The sequence below is a fragment of the Thermobia domestica genome, chromosome 2 (assembly GCF_964235325.1).
Source record: "Thermobia domestica chromosome 2, izTheDome1.hap1.1, whole genome shotgun sequence".
Classification (NCBI taxonomy): domain Eukaryota; kingdom Metazoa; phylum Arthropoda; class Insecta; order Zygentoma; family Lepismatidae; genus Thermobia; species Thermobia domestica.
Genome location: NC_137455.1, coordinates 211,147,778 through 211,164,422, shown reverse-complemented (window position 1 = coordinate 211,164,422; position 16,645 = coordinate 211,147,778). Strand labels below are relative to the sequence as shown.

The window sequence follows — 16,645 nt, the reverse complement described above, 5'->3', positions numbered from 1 at the left end:
ATACTATTGAAAACAATGGTTTCCCATTGCAGAATTGTATATCGCACGAATAATGTATCATAATGCACGAATAATAATTAACTTCTCTATCAGACTATTTATCATCAAATTTTTTTTATGTCCTGGAGTCACAAAGTAAATTAAGTCATTTATGAATATTCACATAATTCCCCGAATATCCCTAAATTTCAATACTTTGTGTTTTGTGTCGTGGGTTCAATGATCTTACATTTGGTGTGAAAGACCAGGGTTCGATTCTTTTTACGAATATTATGATTGGAGTGAATTTCATAATAATCGACGTGTTTTCATGTTGCAAAGAAATAAACTTGAATCGAAGAAAAAGTAATTGGGCAACTTCCATTATTAGATTCTTTTAAAGCACATCTATAACTAATTCCAATGATATTGGAAATTTATTTGTCTTCAGATTTTCATAATACCATATATTAAGAAAACTGAATAAACTATTGGGTGTAACTAATAGAGCGTATGGAATACATATTTCAAAATTAGAAAATAACTCTCATTATTATATTTCAAGAAACAGCAGAAAACTATCCGATATTTCGGATATATATACACGAGTACCTTTTCAGAGGGACAAAAAGGCTTAATACATATAATAGTCCCGATATATCCTTCTTCTTTTCTCTCTCTTCTTCAAAAGGTTAAGCATTTTATCTGTATCTACAACTTCCTATCTTCATCAGCTTTCATCTCCGTGTCAGAAGAAAATACCATCTCATTCACCATATTATTTTAAATAGAATGTTCTCGGTTGTCCTCTCGTCTTCGTTCTCAGATCTTGCCTTTGAAAATGATTTAGAGAAGAGCATCATGTCTGAGTAAGTAGCAAGTATGCAATTGCGTACTTCTATGAATTTAAGTAGTTGTCGTCCCTCATCTGCTTTTTGCAGTATCATCATATTACTCCTTTTACATCGCTTTACTATTTTTATTTTTATTTATTTATTTATTTTTTAATTTAAGCATGGCTAACTCCCACTGTAATAAATGCACAATTATGATTCATACCTTATTTATCCATAGTAAACAGACTTTCAAATTCAGATATTTACTTGTTGCTATGACGTTCATTGTCAATAATAATGGGAAAGATTTCGCATATTATTCATTTACAAGGTTCAGGAAGCTCTTAGAATACAATTTGCACAAAAGTCTCCAAATCCTGTAAATTTCATGACATTATTGTTAGAAAGAAAAGTTGGTTTTACATGACGAGGTAGGACGGTTAATGGCAATGTATGGTTGTTACATATAGAGATTATATTCTGTAGTTCCTAAGATAAATATTTGTGATCATGGTCGTATTATTAGTTAGTGATATAATATTAATAGTTCATGTAATTTAATGTTCGGGAATAGACTAAAGAAGATATATTATTCTATTGTGATGACGAATTAATAATATTGAGAGGTTTCTGTTTAGTCGAGAAATCATTTATGTGTTGGAAATAAAAGCAGTAATGTGACTTAATTTCTGTGAATGTAAGTCTAATAGTTTGAGTTAGTATTCTATTGATTCCTGTTTGCTTTACTTGTGAGTTATGAGTAAATATATCTGAATAGTAACATTTAGCCTCTTTGATATTTCTTTTAAGCAATATATATATATATATTATTATATATTTTTTATTAAAATTATACAAATATTTTCTAGGTTTCACAAAATAATACAAAATTCAAATTTAAAAATGTCGCACCACAATTAAATAGCCCATCCTAATTTATTCCTTCGTTTATTTAAATAGTTCAAAATTTCTTCGTGGCATAAAAAGGTACAAAATTTTAAACTCGTTGAAATGGCTTTTCTTCACTTATTTAAATAAATCATTGTTAGTTAAGGACAATAACTATCTATAAGTAAGAACTTATTTGACAATTTTCTTTTACAGAAAGAAAAATGATATGAGAAAACAGCAAATTCTGAACAGTTAGTTATAAAAGGAAAATCTCTTCTAATAATTTGCCAGGAGGTAATGTACCTAAAATGGAAGCCACATTGCCTCGCTGAACTGCTATGCTAATACGTAGTATCAGAAAAGTAGTAGCCCGCTTGTCACCAGTAACGTGTGCAATACGTTGGCCTACTTCTTTGAGGAAATTTAGCCCCTCGAGGCCCCAAGTGCCGTTCGATTCAATGGCTACGGGTACGAACATGTATCTATCGAGTAGGTTTTTATATTTTATTCTTTTCTCACATTCTCTGCTGGCTGCAATAGCTCCTTCTCGAGATGAAGAAAGAGTAAGATTAGATGACGCAAAAGTGTAAGAGCAGGTGAAATCCCAGAGAAGAATCCTTTCCTCTTCCATGGTACTAGCGTCATGCCATCTGGTCTTTTGTCATCAGATCTGTTACACCCCGCAGGTTCACGAACAGATGGAACTTCCGCCGATGTGAGTGCTTTCCAGATAATGTCATTCACATTCGAATGCCTCACATGTCTTCCGGAACTACTTATGCAAGACAGACCGTGTAGACCCTTATGCTTGACTGATACACCACATTTAAAGCAGTTGTGTAATTCACAGATGTCTACCCCTAGGCGAAGTGCAACTGCAATACGGAAACTTTCCTTTGGAAGGTGCAGTCCTAGGGTGTGTGAAGGTAACGCCTAGCCAAGCACCTGCAAGCACCTGAAATTGATGATGAGGAGGTGAAAAATCTGGCCTTATTCTCTTGACTGTCTGCTTTTTGTAGTAACACTGATGTAATTTGATTATTGGCTTGTCCCCAACTGATTGTGAGCTTCTGCCCATTATTTCAGGAGGACTTAAACCAATTAGGTTAGACCAGTCAGATATGCAGTTTTGAATATCAGATTCTATGTAAGGCTCATTACTTGACCAGGTTGTTAAGTTTTTACTTGATCTGAATGTGACGAAACATTCAGTACTGCATACGGGAATAATAACAGATCTATCCATGTGTCTAGGTCGTTTCTGTTTACAATACGACGAATTACATCATACAGAGAGGTAGCTACAGATGACCGAGCACCTCTTGGAACTCTTCTTAGTAAAGATACAAAGGATTTTAGTTCGGCTATTAGATTGCAAAAGTCGGAAATCAGGTGTTTTTCGCTGTGATTATCATATTCAATTCCATTTGATGAAGAAGAATTATAATTTAGAGATGACTTCTGTTTTGGTATGGAAGACTTATTTTTCATATGGAGAGTTTGGTGACTTTTGCTAATGTGGATAGCAAATCCTCTTTGATTGGCCAGATGTTTTTCACAATGAGGGCAGGATACATCGTATGGAAACTTGATTAATTCATCATTGTTTGTAACTGACACGCTTCCGATGTCAGAAATGATTCTCTCTATATTGTGACTCTCCTGGCAGGAAACATCGTTGGAGATTAAACGATTTACGTCACCAAAAGTTTCATCAAACCTCTGCTGATTAGCCGCCACGCTGCACAAAAGCAACTCTGGCTTGTTATCTTCGTGAACTGACTGCATCCACCATTGTTAATCAAAGAAATAATTTTAATCACTTAAACAATGAAAAATTTTAAATCTGTTTAAAATAACAATTTAACGGATTTATCAACAAGTTGAAAGAAAGTGTATCACAAAATCAAAATTTAAATCATAAAATCACCTTAATATCGAGCGATATCGTTTGTGAAAATGTACTCCTCCGCAAGCACCTCTCCTTCTGCCCACACATATACACAGATACAATTCACAAACGCGATATATATCACCTAATCAAACGAAAATTGCGGAGCAAACATTATATGTACACTCACCCTTTTCAACAATCACGTGCATTCGATATTATATTAATCTTTAGGTTAATGTTCTGTAATTATCTTTTTTCATTTAGAAGATATACTACATTAGTTGTCGTGAGAGAAAAAAATGTTTATTATTATTATTATTATTATTATTATTATTATTATTATTATTAGTAGTAGTAGTAGTAGTAGTAGTAGTAGTAGTAGTAGTAGTAGTGGTGGTGGTAGTAGTAGTAGTAGTAGTAGTAGTAGTAGTAGTAGTAGTAGTAGTAGTAGTAGTAGTAGTAGTAGTAGTAGTAGTAGTAGTAGTAGTTATTGTTGATAACTGTAATGCTTTAGGTGAATACTTCTTGATTTATATTGATATGAGTTAGAGATATATGTTATACCACCGTTTGTTTGTAATCAGACTACTTGGTCTTTGCAAGGGAAGACATGTTGTGGAGGAAGTTTTCCAAAATTTCCTAGTGAAATTATTTTTGTTTTTTTCTTTCTTTTCAATAAAGTCGTTAGTTATACTCTATTGGATCAATGACTTGCTCCTTCGTAAGACACCTTAGGATATATAAAACAAAGTTTCAGGGTATCATTTCGATCATATAATTACAGAATTAAAAAAAAATTGAAAACATCAATTTTGCTTCTATTTTTACATTATATACTTTATGTTTTCAATTTTTTAATAGTTACTTATACAAATTGTAATACTACGAGACACAGCGTTTTGTTTGTAACTGAAACAATGTACAGTATGACATTGGTACCGACCCGGTCTTCAGCATAGAAAAGGTATTAGTTACGCTCACCTGACTTAACGGCAGGACGCGAAAGTTCGAGGGAGTTTCAATAGCAAACTTTCATTTTAGGGAAACTTCGCCTAATGTATGAATTGTTTTGTCTATTTCACCTTCAAATGAGAATGAAACTGTCTCTAAATTAACACAACACTTTTTGATTACTCAAAAAGTAAAACTGTTAGTGAGTGATTTTCAGTATTTAGCCTTTGTTTATTAATCTTGTTGCTTATATTGTCTCTCTGGTGTGACTGTTTAACAATTAAGAAATAAAACAGACACAAGGTACATAACATATTTTACACTTGTCGTTTTATCTGGAAAAGTTGATTATTTCATCGTCGCCTTGTACTTAGGAAACAATATTTAAAAAATATTTAAAGTATCTCGAACTGATATTGTCTTTCTCTTTCATTTATTGAATGTTATTTTGTTTTCCCAGCGGTAACAATGGTATTATTAACTTCATTTTGGGTATCACCGCAAAGTTCTTCTAAGATAACAATGAGCTGCATCAATTTGATTATCATGTCAATGTTTATGGTACTTCTAGCTTCATTGGTTCCTGGGTCACTCAACCATTCTCCCGTGATTGGTAAGTTTAGTGTAGTAAGTTAAGAATTATTTTGGCACCTTTTCTTCAAAATCAATTTTCTATATATCTTACCTTAACTACGAGGGGCATACAATAAGTAAAGAGACAAATTGCTATAGCTCAATAAAGATTTACTTCAATCTTTCAAAACTAAGGCTATTTTTCAATATAATCACCCTTTACAGTTATGCATTTGTTCCATCTTTCTTACAGCTTCCTAATTCCCTTGGCGAAGAAATCTTTCGATTTACCCCGAAGCCACCTTTGCACCGCTGCCTTAACTTCCTCATTGTTAGCAAATCTTTTTCCACGTAGGACGTCTTTGAGTGGTCCAAATAGGATAAAATCAGATGGGGCGAGGTCTGGACTGTAGGCAGGATGAGGTAAGACCTCCCAACCCAATTCTTGAAGCTTATCTCGGGTCAGCTGGGCTGTATGAGGGCGGGCGTTATCGTGCTGAAGAATGACTCCTTTTGACAAGAGTCCACGGCGTTTGCTCCTGATAGCTGGTTTAACTTTGTGTTCTAGCATCTCAGAATAGTATAGGCTATTGATAGTTCGCTGATCTTCAAGGAAATCGTAATAGATTGGACCCTGTGAGTCCCAAAAGATGGTCAGCAGCACTTTACTAGCGGAAGGTTGAACCTTGAATTTTTTTGCGAACTGGAGAGCTAGTGTGTTTCCGCTCCATACTCTGCCTTTTGGTCTCAGGGTCGTAGTGATGGATCCAGGCCTCGTCGCAAGTCACTATTCTTTCAAAAAAAGCGTCTCCTTCAATCAAACTTTATTGCGTTAAGACTTGACAAATAGAAAGCCTTGATTCTTTATGAGCGTCAGTAAGCTGTCTGGGAACCCATCTGGCACACGTTTTTCTGTACCTTAAAATGTTCCTAATGACATTGTGAACAGTTCCAACACTTACTTGAAGTTCCTCAGCTATCATTTCAACAGTAATTCTTCTGTTATCACGAATAAGTCCGTCAATCCTCGATTCCAACGAAGTACCAGAAACTTCCACTGGACGTCCACAACGGGGTTCATCACCTACACTTGTTCGGCCACTTTTAAACCGATCAACCCACTTGTACAAATTCGCACGGTTCATACAACTGTTACCGTACTGTCCGAACATTGGAGAAAAAATTTCACTTGGTTTTACACCTTCTGCGACTAAAAACCTAATGACTGAACGCTGTTCTTCTAAGGTGCAATCTTCTAGAGGACTTGCCATGATGAATTGATATTTTTGAAGTTATGTTGACATAAAATTACGAAACAGCAGATCAGAGCATATCCCAAGGTTGCCAGCTAACAAAAAAACAAAAAAAATTGATTAGTGTTAAAAATATAGACTGTCTCTTTACTTATTGAATGATCCTCGTATAATAAAACTACATGAACTGACAAAAAATAAAAGAGTACTTCCGGTTGACGTGGAAAGTTGAAATTTGGTATGATCGTAGCTTTCCGAGACTAACCTATAGGAAAATTGTCAAAATTGAATATTTTTAATTTTTAAGGGGGTCTAAAGGAGGCATGAAAAAATTCCCCATATTATTTAAATGGGTCTTTCTTTAGACTTATAATCTCATGTTTCAGGTACTTGGAATTGGAATAATAACTTGAAATTCGGTATGCTTGTACGTTCTCGTTAACGTTACCTAAGTAAATCACAAAAGATAAAAATTTCCAAATGTAGAATGGTTTTATGGGGAACTGAAAGATCTTCCCCATGTTATTTATATGGGACACCTTTTACACCCCAAAATTATTGGGCACTTCCTGTAGGACTATAATGATTAAATTTGGTATGATTATACCTTTTCTGGACTAATCCACAGGAAAATTGACAAAAGTGAATATTTTAAAATTTTATGGGGTCTAAAGAGATGAAGAAATTCCCCATGTTATTTAAATGGACCTTTTTTTTTAAACCTATAATCTCATGTTTTAGGTACTTGGAATTGGAATAAAAACTTGAAATTCGGTATGCTTGTACGTTCCCGTTATCGTTAAGTAAGTAAATCGACAAATGTAAAAATTTCCAAATGTAGAATGGTTTTATGGGGAACTGAAAAATCTTTCCCATGTTATTTATATGGGACATCATCTACAAATGTTTAGGCACTTTCGGCAGGATTAGAAATATGAAATTTCGCATGATTGTAGCCTTCCGGGACTAACAGACAGGAAAATTGCCAAAAGTGAATATTTTTCATTTTTAAGGTGTATAAAGGGGGAAGAAATAATTCCCATGTTATTTAAATGGGTGTTTTCTTGAAACAAAAAATATTATCTTTTAGATAGTTGAAGTAGGAAAATAAACTTGAAATTCGGTAGAATTGTGAGTTTAAGAGGTGTGAGGCCGTAAGCCGAGCAAAGGGTGATGGTGGGGGAAATTCCCCAGCTGGGCAAATTCAGAAAATATGAAGAGCAAATGCACGAAATTCACTGTTGATGCAAAGGCTGATACTTAAGAGATGCAAGGCCTTAGGCCGAGGAAATTCGGGGGTCTGGGGGCGGAGCCCCCCGCTAACCAATGGCTAGTATATATATAAAACTCTACTTCTAATTTCAACTTTCTTTTAGTCAGTTAATTGTCAACTTTTTTTTTTTTTTTCCTTTTGTAAGGAAAACGTATTTACTACTTGTGCTAATGATCCAATACAGTAAATCATTTCTAACGTAATCCCGAAATAGGATTCCAGTTCTGCTATTCATCTAAAAACTATCATATCAGATCTGATGTGAAACTCGAAGAAGCTACAGTATTTTAGTTTGCAACCCTTTAATCGTATTAATACCAGAAAAAAACTGTTCTGAGTGTATCAGTTGATAGTTTGTTTAGTTTATAGTATACGCAATTAGTGGCTTCTCTACGCTCTTGACAGAATTAAAAGAAACGTAAATTCACGCCTTTCTTTAAAATTCTTGTAAATGTGAATTCTGTTTGGACTTTCCAGATTTAAATTACTGTGCGCTATGCTCTTTTTTAAGAGTTTGATTTACAAAACTCCTTTATGTATTTATCCTTTCCATCCATCCGTCCAGGAGGCAAAAAATCTCAAGACTACTTGACAGATCATCACCAAATTCGGTCAGAATATAGAGGGCCAAAAGTAGTTAGGAATGAAATTTGTTTTTAGACGGGTTTCCGGGTTTTACGTTGATCATCACAGAGCAACCAAAAACGGTAACAGATAGGAAGAAGCGGTTTTCTGCAATCGATTAAACGTTCCAAGAATACATTAACTAAAACTAGAAGTCGTAAAAATCCACTACAGCTTCCTGTTTTAATATTGATTTACAGAACAAGAACGTCAAAGGATAGCAAAAGAAGCGGTTTTCTGGAATCGATTCAATGTTGTAAGAATTTATATCATCTTCTTGTTTAACCTTGTAATCAAACCAGAAGTGGCAGGGTTTTGTAGCTAGAATGGAAGAAAGTAGAAACGCTTTCGAAGTCTTGACTGGAAGACCAATCGGAAAACGACCATTAGGAAGACCTAGGCGCAGATGGGAGGACAATATTAAGATGGATCTCGCAGAGATTGGAATACAAAGTAGAAACTGGATGCAGTTAGCTAAGGATAGAAGTCAGTGGAGAGCTTTTGTGAACGCGGCATTGAACCTCCGGGTTCCATAGGCCATAGAGTTAGTTAGTTAGTTAGTTAGTGGCAGGGTTTAAGGCGGTCTCTAACCCTTGGAGCGCGCTGAGATTCTCCCTATCTAAAAGCATGTAAAATTTGGTCACGATTATTTCAGGAACTACTGTACTTAGAACATTGTAATTTTGGATAAGTGTTTCAATGACCAATCTCAAGAAAATGACTGAGCAATTTTATAGATATCCCGTTTCATTTTGCAGTGGACTTTGATCATTTAAATTTGACAACCGCGCAATAAGACTGGCTGCTGCTCGTACGGAAAGCAACAATCGACCAGTTTTTCTCTTCCTCGCGTTGCCTGTCTCCCTACACGAAATGCTTATAAGAAGTTTCATTTTCTTTACAGATTATTGGAGCACTATTATTATTCAGTCATTCTCTCCCTCGAATCTGAAAATAGGCTGAGGCACAGATAATGTAACTTTTCTTACAGCAGAAGCATAACAGTCAAGTGATTGGAAAAAGAACAAAACTGTCTCCTTACTAATTTTCACATATCTTTTTAAAATGCAAAACGTAAAATATTTTTAATATTCAGAATTATAGTGAATAAGAAAGTACTGAACCACACTCCTTTTTGAAACTTTAAAAAATACATATATATATTCAAGTTTGAGGCTAAGTCCGTTCACAGTAAAAGCAAGTGAAGAATGTGTTCAATCTAAGCACTGTAGGATACAATATTATTGGGCCTGAATTCATTTGTTCCATCACTAATTTCGTCTAGTACAGTCTGGTTCAAAAAAATGTCTGGTCACTCTCCTAACTCTGACATCCATCGATTTTATTCATCATGAGCAACACAAGAACATCTCTTTTGGACAACTGAGATGTTTCTTCAAGCTGTCGCATCATAATTTCATGCATACGATTGGATTGATTAAATATGGCTTTTGAATGACTAGTGGGTGGCCAGTCTTTTCAAGTAACAATACGCAGAGAATCCGTTATCCGGACATCGGTATATTCTACAAATATACGAAATCCATATGTTTACTACGTAAATCTGTACGGGGCACGCATCCATATGTTACATCCATCTGTACTGTCTTTTTTCCGCTTAGATATCACAAAATGTCGTTGCAGGATGTCTGACATCTAACAGTGTTCCGTATATTACATATGTATACATATGTTACATAGTTCATGTTGATGTTGACATTTTAATGTTGATCACTGTAGACAAAAAAAACTGTAATAGATAATTACCTAGATAGAAACGGTTTTCTGTAATCAAGAAAGAAATACATTGTCCACTCTAATCTCTCTACTAAAACCGGAAGCGGCATAAATCTAATATCACTTTCGGTTTCAATATTAATTTAGAAAATATCACTTGATACTCTATACTGTCGTTTCCAGAGTTTATTTCATTAGTAAATCTAGAATATAGCATAATTTCTGTCAAAATAGAATCAGCGGAATTTGAGTGACTTTTCTAGTGATTCTGTTAGGAATGGTTCTTATAATTTTGTGAATAAATGCTATAGAAATTGAATTTTTAGAATAAATATAGTATTTCATAATTGACCCTGTAATATGGTACTTTTTTTTTTTGTGAAGGACCCAGAAAGGATATTACACTGGTGAGATAAGTAGTGTTGTCACGAGACGAGATGTCTCGTCTCGTCTCGAAATCGAGGCAACAAGTAATTTTTAAATTCGAGACAAGACGAGAAACATGACAATTCTCACCTTGCTTAACACACGACAATCTACATGAAACGAAAAATTTCTCGAGTCCTGTGGGAAACAGTATTTTAGCCAAATATTAGATCTCAATGATGCATAATATAATCCTATAAGTTGACAAAGTTATTGTACGAACAAAATGAAGAGCACTTATTAACGTTTAAAGATGTTCAAGTCATTATACAGAAAAAAAGACGAGGAAGTTTTCGAGACGAGATGGGAAAAATGGAATCGAGATGATGAATAATCCTTCGACAATTTCGGCTACACTAGATGCAAACTTTTTAATTAGACAGACTATTTGAATCTATAAAATATTGAAGTCCTGAGTGACTGGCTGACACTAAGCAAAGGCTAATTCACAACCAGAAATTTGAAATTTGGACAATACATAGGATTTGAGAAACATGGAATTTGGTATTTGAACTCATATTAGATACGTGTTTTCACCCCCCCCCCCCAATAATATGGTCTTGAAGGGAAGAAAAGGAGCGGAAAGAAAAATGAGTGGGAATTACAATCATTATTACAAACCCTTAGAGACTTCAAGAAACTTGGCATTTGGACTTCACATTTAAAATAATTTCACACGAATTTCAGCATTTTAATAAAAAGGATAAGAAAAGAGATAAAGAAAATGAGGAGTGAGGATTGCAAGTATAAAGATATCGTTCTCTCAGAATCTCTGAAAATTATAAACATGCAATTTGCTATTTCGACTTCTCAATAAGCGGTATTTTTATATATGGTCTATAAGGTAAGAAAAAGGACGAAAAGAAATATGGATGGGGATTACAATGATTATATGTTCATATCTCGGGGTCCTGAAGGGTTAGAGACATGAAACTTGCTGTTGAAACTGGAATTTGGTGTACTTGGTAGTTTATGAATTGCGAGCCCGGAGGCCGAGCAAACTAGGAGGTCTGGGAGCGAATCCCCTGGTACTTGAACTGAAATTCGATGTATCCCAGGATCTCGGAGGGTCAGAGACATGGAACCTGATATTGGGAGTGAAATTCGGTATGCTTGCAGCTCTATGAAGTGCAAGGTAGTAGGTCAAGCAAATATGGGCCTCTGGGGCTATATCCAGCTAGCCGAAGACTAGTTTAATAATAAATATTTCAGTGTGACATGTTTATTATCTAATTTGAGAAGCTGGAATGAGAAATGAGATGTCCGTTTCTTTTATTTATGTTGATTCCCAGGGACGGATTGGCAAACTTTGGCCCACCTAGCTTAGCTACCGAGTTGGCCGTGCCACAAAAATATATAAGCAGCCACTGATTCACTGCTTGTCACTTCGTTGATTCAGCATTAGGTATGTCTAGGTTCGAAACTCTTATATATGGCTTACACATGTTATATTTTTCTTGTGGACAACTCAAAACTACTGATATTTTTCTAGTGGTACTTTAGGGTTATCAGAAGTTTGTATTGCATTTGAATGTTTGTTAGCAAAAAAGTATTTATCCGACCTGTACAAGTTTTTCAATATTTTAGTAAGCAATAACATGGTCGCTACTGAGAAGGGAGGCCTGATCTCCCTACGTTTCTGCCAGGCAGGTAGCCAGTCCAAAAATGTAGGGGGGGCGGTAGAAATTAGGAGGGGCGATCCAACCATATTATAGTCCATCACCATATTATAGGTCATTTGCAAGCATACCGTGAAAATTTTAGGAGGGTCAGTAAAAATTTGGAAGGCAGGTCCCCCAGACCCCTTGTTTATACGGGCCTGATTTCCGCCACTGCAGATTTCAGACTTTTTCTTGATGGAATCTAATTGTTGACAGAGAGAACGCAAAGTATGTGGCTGCAACCGCAGACTAGTTTGAATAACTAATTAGTAATTATACTTTCTATTTGGTTTTACTGCCATTGAAAGTGACATTTCAATCGCACCAATCCAATGATTGAAAGAAGCAGACATTCGTTTTGCTTACCTGTCCATTTCAGATTCTCGTCGATTTTCCCAGTACTTCTTCAGAAAATATCCCTAACGGGATCGTTTTTCGGAAGCCGAGAGTAGCATCTCCTTCGTCTTCTTACTTTCGAATCTTCTGTATCGCTCATCTCGCCAATTATGGGTTAGTATTTACGTAAATATGCACAAAAGTCAATACTAGGTACGTTGTTTTCTTTACTCCGAAACTCAAGAGACTTACAAAAGCAATACGGGTGTAACAATGAAAACTTGTCCACGCTCTCTAAAAACAACCAGTACAATATCTCAGAATTATACATAATAATAAAAAGAAAAAAGAAGAAAATATCACAGCACCACAAAAGACGACAGAATGTCTCAAAGACGCAATGTTAGTATTTCAAACTCATACTTCCTCACAACACACAGCAAAACTAAACAAAATTCAGTTGAGCTGTTTTATGAAAGAAATACTTTTTTTTTTTTTTTTTTTTTTTTTTTTGCAGTCGATTGTTTTAGGAACCGCATTTGTGAAACCAAAACCTACAGCTATAACTGGCGTGGGTGAATTCTACAGCATAAAAGCATGGAACAAAAGTGTTGAGAAGTATGTATAGAAATAACACAAAACGGAAATGTGGCAATAATAGATCTGTTACCCTCACCAACTTTCCCTCGACCAGCAATAAATAGGTCCTCATACTGAGTTTGGTGACATCGTCCACCACCCGTGGTGTGTCGGCATCGCACAGTAACTGTATAAGAGGAAAGCGGAAGTATAGCGCAGAGCGTTGAAATGTTTCTTGAGTTCAATCTTACAATGAACGTGACCAAAGAGAGAGAGAAAAAAATGTGTCTGCTCGGGCTAGCAGCGACGACTTTCATTGCATGATTGTCAAATTTAATCGATGAAAATCAACTGCAAAACAAAACGAGATATCTATAAAATTGCTCAGTCATTTTCTGGAGATTGGTCATTAAAACACTTATCCAAAATTACAATGTTCTAAGTACAGTAGTTCCTGAAATAATCATGACCAAATTTTACATGCTTTTAGATAGGGAGAATCTCAGCGCGCTCCAAGGGTTAGAGACCACCTTAAGACCGATCGTCATAAAATAAAAACTGCAGTAGATAGCGATGAGTGGGTTTCTGTATGCAATTAAATGTCCCAAGAATATATTCCATGTCTAATTTGGTCTCTCTAGCAAAACCAAGAAAGGGCACAAATTAACCACTTCCGGTTTTAACGTTAATCATTATAGAGTAAAAATGGTACCAGATAATGAGAAGCGGTTTCCTGCAAACAATTAAGTGTTCTAGGAATATATTCTATCTCCATTCTAATTACTCTACTAAAACCCAAAGTGGTAGAAAATTAACCACTTCCGGTTCTATCGGAAACGTTATACAGTAAAAGCAGTAGTAAATAGAGAGAAGTCGTTTCCTGAACATACACTATGTATTTGATAGGCAATTACAAAATCTTTCCCATGTAATTATATTTGTGTTTTCTTAGTCAAGACACATCATAAATTAAATTTCAATGTGAGATCCTTGTAGTTTATCACATTTGATGTACATAGCTCCTTAGCTCCTTTATTATTCCACACGATGGAATCATCTTGATTTAATAGATTGCTCATTTATAGTGTATAAGTGCCACTGTTACTTGTTTAAAAACTATCCTGTTTATTATTGCCTTTCTAGCTAAACTCGTATCATTAGAAAAAAATATTATTTCTATTGATGGTAGCTTTAGAGGAACTCATTAATACCTGTATCATTTTAAACTCGAAACATAATCGGGAGTAGACTATTACGAATACCTAGAAGCAGATGGGAAGACAATATTACGATGGATCTCACAAAAATAGGAATACAAAGTACAAACTGGATCCAGTTGGCAAAGGACAGAAATCAATGTAGCATTGAACTCCAGGTTAGACAGGAGATAGAATTAGTTACTTTTTTTTAACAAAAAAAATATCGATTTTAATATTGATCGCTATGGTAACGGAAAAAGATATGTTATCGAAGTAATCTTTTAGACACTTTTCACTTCGAATTTGGTAAACTATGTAGCACTTTTATAACTCCTACCAGTATGCTTTCGACAAGAAGGAGTTAACCATAGTTACGTTACTGGATTATAGCAAATCATTCCAGTTAATAAACTAAGATATTTTGCTGCGGAAACATTAAAAAAAAAAAAAGCTTCATCACTGCAACTACTAAGTGTATCCGATCCAAAATTATTTATTAACCGAAAACAGTATGTAGTAGTTGACAACTTAGTTTGTGATAAGTAAAACTTCCCTTGTAGGGTCCTCCAAAGTAGTATTTTAGGTCCGCCTTTCTTCTGTCTTTATGTTAACAACTTCCCACAATCTATAAAATATTGTATCACATATATGCGAACCATGTTCAATTTTATCTACCTTCTTAACCAAGCCAAATAGATACATGCATAACAAAGATGAAGGAAGATTTGAGTAATTTGGCTAAATGGTCAGAAGATGATCGTTTAAATGTAAATTCAGTAAAATCGAAGTCGATTTTAATTGCTTCCACACGTATGACTGCGTTACTAGATGTTCCATTTCTCCCCTAGTGTAACCTTATATAGCGTAGATATTCCCTTCTCTTCCTCTGTGAAAAATCATGACATTATATTTAACAAACTAACTTGGTCTGATCAAATTAACACATCGTGCAAAATGGCTTTTGGAGTTCTTCATGCCCTCAGTAAATAATAATAATAATAATAATAATAATAATAATAATAATAATAATAATAATAATAATGAACTGTTTACCAATATATTTGAAAAAAAATCTTGTCCAAATTCTAGTGCTACCACATATGGAATACTGTGACATCGCCTTAACTGACACTGATGTACTTTTATAAAATCGTCTGTAGAAAGAGCAAAATGCTTGCATGCATTTTATTTTAAACTTAAAATTCTCTAACCGTGTAACACCATTGTTTGAAAAGCTACACTGGCTGAAAATGCAGCAACGGTGTAAATTACACTCATTGGTATTGCTCTCTAAAACGCTTTCTTTTACAGAATCTTCTTACCTTCTAAAAACCTTAATTTAAACACACGTTAAAGTGATTTCTTTGAAAAGGATCACGTATTAACGGTCAGCTTGTAATTTCTCTCCATTGATCTACATATTCTTCGACGTGATACATAATTTTGACGTGTCGCGATTGAAACTCTATACCTGTACGTGAGTCTAGCTCTGTAGAATATTTCAAAACAGCAGTTTACAATTTATTGTTATTGAAGCAGGATTGAACGTTCACAGAGGCAGAAAAGCCAATAGAGCAGCTCGTCAATTAGTATACTCATAAGGATACATAAAGTACATACTGTAATACGTATGTATATACTATATTATACAAAATATATATATATATATATATATATATATATATATATATATATATATATATATATATATATATATATATATATATATATATCATAGTATAACACTATAATATTTCTATGTAAGTAGCCTCGAGAACAAATCGAGATAAATAAATATACTATTTACCTTTCGATGCATGTATTGTTGAAAAGTAATTGAAATCAGTATATTATCTCAACTGCTTGTAAGCGAGTTTCAAAACAAAATCAAAACCAGTCACTTAAGTGACCACCAATGGCATAAATTCCTTTTTTCCTTTATGTGCAAATAAACCAAAATCATTTATTAAATTAAACAACATTTCAATCAATGGTAGCTTCAGATTTTCAAAAGAAAGGGAAAGAGTTAGAGCACTTTTTACACAACGCCCCTAAGTGATCGATCGTCCAGCCTAGTGTTGCTTCATTTCTTTCGATGTTTCATAAGATGCATTGGGCAAGTAGTTCATTTTCCAGATTTGGTTAATGTTATTAGGATTTAGTAATTCACATGTTGTAAACATCTAGATATTTTGTAATTCGCACAAAGCGAATCTCAGTATATTTGCAGGGACATGTAGTCATTGTTAATTGTGATAGTCTCAGCTAATATTAATTCATATATATTATTTCATTTCTTAAGTTATGGCAGTTGTAATACAGCTGCTACGGAAAATGCAGTAATGGAAATCCACTATATGCTTTTGACAGCCGTAGGAAAGTGCTTCTTAATGACACATCAGATGGCATCCGTCTGCACGGGTATTGACGTAT

At 34.6% G+C, this 16,645-nt stretch overlaps 1 protein-coding gene across 3 annotated transcripts in view; it reads left to right on the top strand.

The window, feature by feature from the left end:
• LOC145678374 (neuronal acetylcholine receptor subunit beta-3-like) overlaps positions 1–16,645 on the top strand; it is a 282,154-nt gene that overhangs the window by 261,539 nt on the left and 3,970 nt on the right. For all 3 annotated transcript variants that reach the window (XM_081748447.1, XM_081748446.1, XM_081748448.1), the window contains exon 8: positions 5,012–5,164. In XM_081748447.1, coding sequence (XP_081604573.1) covers positions 5,012–5,164 — 153 coding nt within the window. The remainder of the gene's footprint in view (positions 1–5,011; positions 5,165–16,645) is intronic.